The sequence below is a fragment of the Lycorma delicatula genome, chromosome 1 (genome assembly GCF_047948215.1).
Source record: "Lycorma delicatula isolate Av1 chromosome 1, ASM4794821v1, whole genome shotgun sequence".
In the NCBI taxonomy this organism is placed as follows: Eukaryota; Metazoa; Arthropoda; class Insecta; order Hemiptera; family Fulgoridae; genus Lycorma; species Lycorma delicatula.
The window spans coordinates 375,316,079-375,319,402 of record NC_134455.1 but is presented as its reverse complement, the minus strand read 5'-3'; the positions used below and the strand labels follow the sequence as shown (position 1 = coordinate 375,319,402).

The window sequence follows — 3,324 nt, the reverse complement described above, 5'->3', positions numbered from 1 at the left end:
TCACTTTTTTAAAACCTTTAAAAATAATATTCCTAATTGAAATGACTTTTATTTGAAAAATGTTTAGTAACTGAATATATCAACTCTAAACAATTGATTTAAGAAGTGTAAATTGGATGACAAAAATGAAAAAAAGATTGGTTACAAAGCAATGGATAGGCAGTATTTAATGATTTTTTTCTGCGTTCCACACCCGTAAATTCAAGTTAGATTTAAAAAGTTAAATGATAATGGTACTTTTCTTTAGTAATCATTCCTTTAAGAAAAAAAATATTTTGAAGTCATCGGATAATGATATTAAATTTTCGTTACGGTGTATACTTTATTGATAAGTAACCGAATTATTTAAGACGAACTGTAACACAATGATAATTTTTTTCTTGATGATTAGTAATTTTTTACTCAAGCACATTTTCAAAACTTTTTTTTTTAAATATTTTAAGCCGATAGCGTTATATATTAAACTAAGTCCTTTTGTTACAAATAATATTATAACTTATGAAGTTTTTATTTTATTAGAAAAGTGTCACTGATCTATAGCAAAGTATTTGTTTAAAACATATGAAAAATTTAGAGTATAAGGAAAACTTTTTTATTAACAATTTTACGCGAAGAATAAAAATTTTTATGTATTCGATGAAGGTCTTTCGTGTATAGAAACCGGTTTCTTTTACAGTTATTTATTTGTTTATTACTAAGTTATAAAATAAGCTCGATTTAAACTCACAGTAAGGATTTTTTATAGGCCTAATATAATATTAACAAAAAATTTATGTTTTTAATGGTTTCAGGCCTCTTTTTGGCCAAGCAGGCTGTAATTGTGATAACGAGCTCGGTGGTGGTTTCCTAGATAATAAATTAACAAACAGCATTTCCTGGTCGAACTGTGAAGATGCCTATTATCACAGCAAATCGTTCTGCGCTGGCGGTCGCTTTCCTGCTAGTAGTAGGTTTGGTAGTTCTAGCCGAAGGCAACGCTGTAGGAGTGTGTATTCGCAACTGTGCCCAGTGCAAAAAGATGTTCGGCGCTTACTTCGAGGGACAACTGTGCGCCGATGCCTGTTTGAAGTTCAAGGGCAAATTATTACCCGATTGCGAGGATGTCGCTTCTATCGCACCGTTCCTAAACAAATACGAATAAAATTAAATCAAAGGATATATCAAACACAAGTTAATCTAAGATATTTCATTATACGTAAATTTTTAACGTTGGTTTATAGGAGTGACGATAAAAGGCTTATTATAAATAAAAGATCTCATAGTAAATGTAGTGAAGAATAATAAAAAAATAAAGTTTTACAATAAATATTATTATGTTTTCGATTAATTTATTTATCCTATTTCATTTACCTTTAAAAATCATGTTTTTCACTAATAAATTATAAATATTGTAAATAAGTTGTATGAATAATTTATAATTTTTAATTATTTAAAAAATCTAAACTGTAAGTTTAAAAATTATTTTCGCTGAAGTATTATAATTTTAATTCTGAAAATACCGTAAGTAAAAATATGAATCAAAGAAAAAGCATTCAACCGATGTGCAATAACATAAGTATCGAAAGAGTTACGAGATAAATTAGAAGGAATTGAAAATAAGTACTTTAATCTTCATTTTTTAGATACCGTAACCTTTCTTGAGAATTAAGTATAAACTTAATATTTTATGCTTTGTTTTAACGGTATGAAAATTACAGTCCTATTCACTTCTGGCCCTGTGATTCCTTAAATTAATGCTATCTTCTTAGCAAACGTAATTAAATTATTTTCTCACTTTCCTTTCTTTTTTATTTTCTTTATTTTAATTTGTTACAGTCAAAGAAATATTTTTTTCTGAAATAAATATACAATCCATTCATTCATTACCAGCCGTTCACGAACTAAGATTATTATACAATTTAGACAATATACCGTTGTTGATACACTTATGGTTTAACCATATTAACCTTAGTTTCTCTCCAGTTAATATAAAGAAAATTTCTTTACTTGATGATTCTGGTTGAATTCACTGACCATAAATGAATGATAATAAACGTATGAAAATAATATATTTCAGTTATGTAGTCTTATGTTAGTATTATACCAAAACACCAAGGATTTTTTTGGTAAAAAAATAATAGAGTTTAGAGAAGTATATGGGATTGTAGATTAGGGTAAGTATAACTTCTTTATATGCGACTGGACAAAATTTTCACTGATTAGACAATATGGCGACCATTCAAACTGGACAAAACAATGGCTGCACCTTTAAACGGCCACCATTTTCTCCAGTTAGCGAAAATTTTGTCCATTCGCAAACGGAGAAGTTCAACCCTCCGCATCACATGTGTTAATATTTACGTTGCTTTTGGTGTGAAAGATTCGGATATACGGCGGCTAGATTTACAAGGAAGCAAATATGTGTATGTGGTGAACCCGAATGACCAGTGCATGGATCCTCCTGTCTTAGTCAACTGTCACGGATACCATTCTGCAAAGTCTAGGAATTGTCCTATTTTTAAACAGGAAGTAGTTGTCCAAGAGATTAAGACAACATAGAAAGTCAACGAAAATTTTGTCCATTCGCAAACGGAGAAGTTCAACCCTCCGCATCACATGTGTTAATATTTACGTTGCTTTTGGTGTCAAAGATTCGGATATACGGCGGCTAGTTTTACAAGGAAGCAAATATGTGTATGTGGTGAACCATTACACCCGAATGACCAGTGCATGGATCCTCCTGTCTTTGTTAACTGTCACGGACACCATTCTGCAAAGTCTAGGAATTGTCCTATTTTTAAACAGGAAGTAGTTGTCTAAGAGATTAAGACAACATAGAAAGTCAGCAAGGAAAATTTTGCTTGGCATAACGCCAAAGTCCACGTCATATGAACAGATTGCTGCTGCTCCTGCCGTTTCTTTCAAACCAAAGGACATGGTAATGGAATTGGCGCTGGCCTTAGCAAGCTTAGTAAAACAAATTATCGATAAGAAATTGAAGAATCATACAGTTAGGGACAGTAGCCCAAAGTCGTTGAGGAAAGCAGACGTAAAAAATCAATGAAGTGTTCTACTTCATCGAAGAATGAATCTTTGACCAGCTCAGAGACAAAGGAAACAGGGATAAAAATGTGAAGGAACTTGCAGCTAAAGTTCAGACTGAAAAAAATTCTATCTTCGGGACCTGCGAATTCAGAAATCTTCATTTTGGAAAAGGAAGATTTAGGGAAAACTACAATAGACCCTCCGAAATCACGGAGGCCTTTAGCTGAGAGGGCGAGACACTTGGTCGCCCCACAAGTTCTTGCAGTGAGTATATCCAGTCTAAACTGCAATGTATTTCTG

General features: G+C 31.9%; 1 protein-coding gene across 1 annotated transcript; it reads left to right on the top strand.

The window, feature by feature from the left end:
* The first annotated feature begins 892 nt into the window (after positions 1–892).
* Positions 893–1,148, top strand: LOC142317952 (eclosion hormone-like). Its single transcript, XM_075354484.1, has one exon. It carries the CDS (start codon positions 893–895, stop codon positions 1,139–1,141), a length of 249 nt encoding a protein of 82 aa, XP_075210599.1. The 3' UTR covers positions 1,142–1,148.
* Positions 1,149–3,324: the final 2,176 nt, after the last annotated feature.

Excerpts from the sequence above, each read along its gene's own strand:
- LOC142317952 (XM_075354484.1), top strand. The coding sequence starts at position 893 with ATGCCTATTATCACAGCAAATCGTTCTGCGCTGGCGGTCGCTTTCCTG.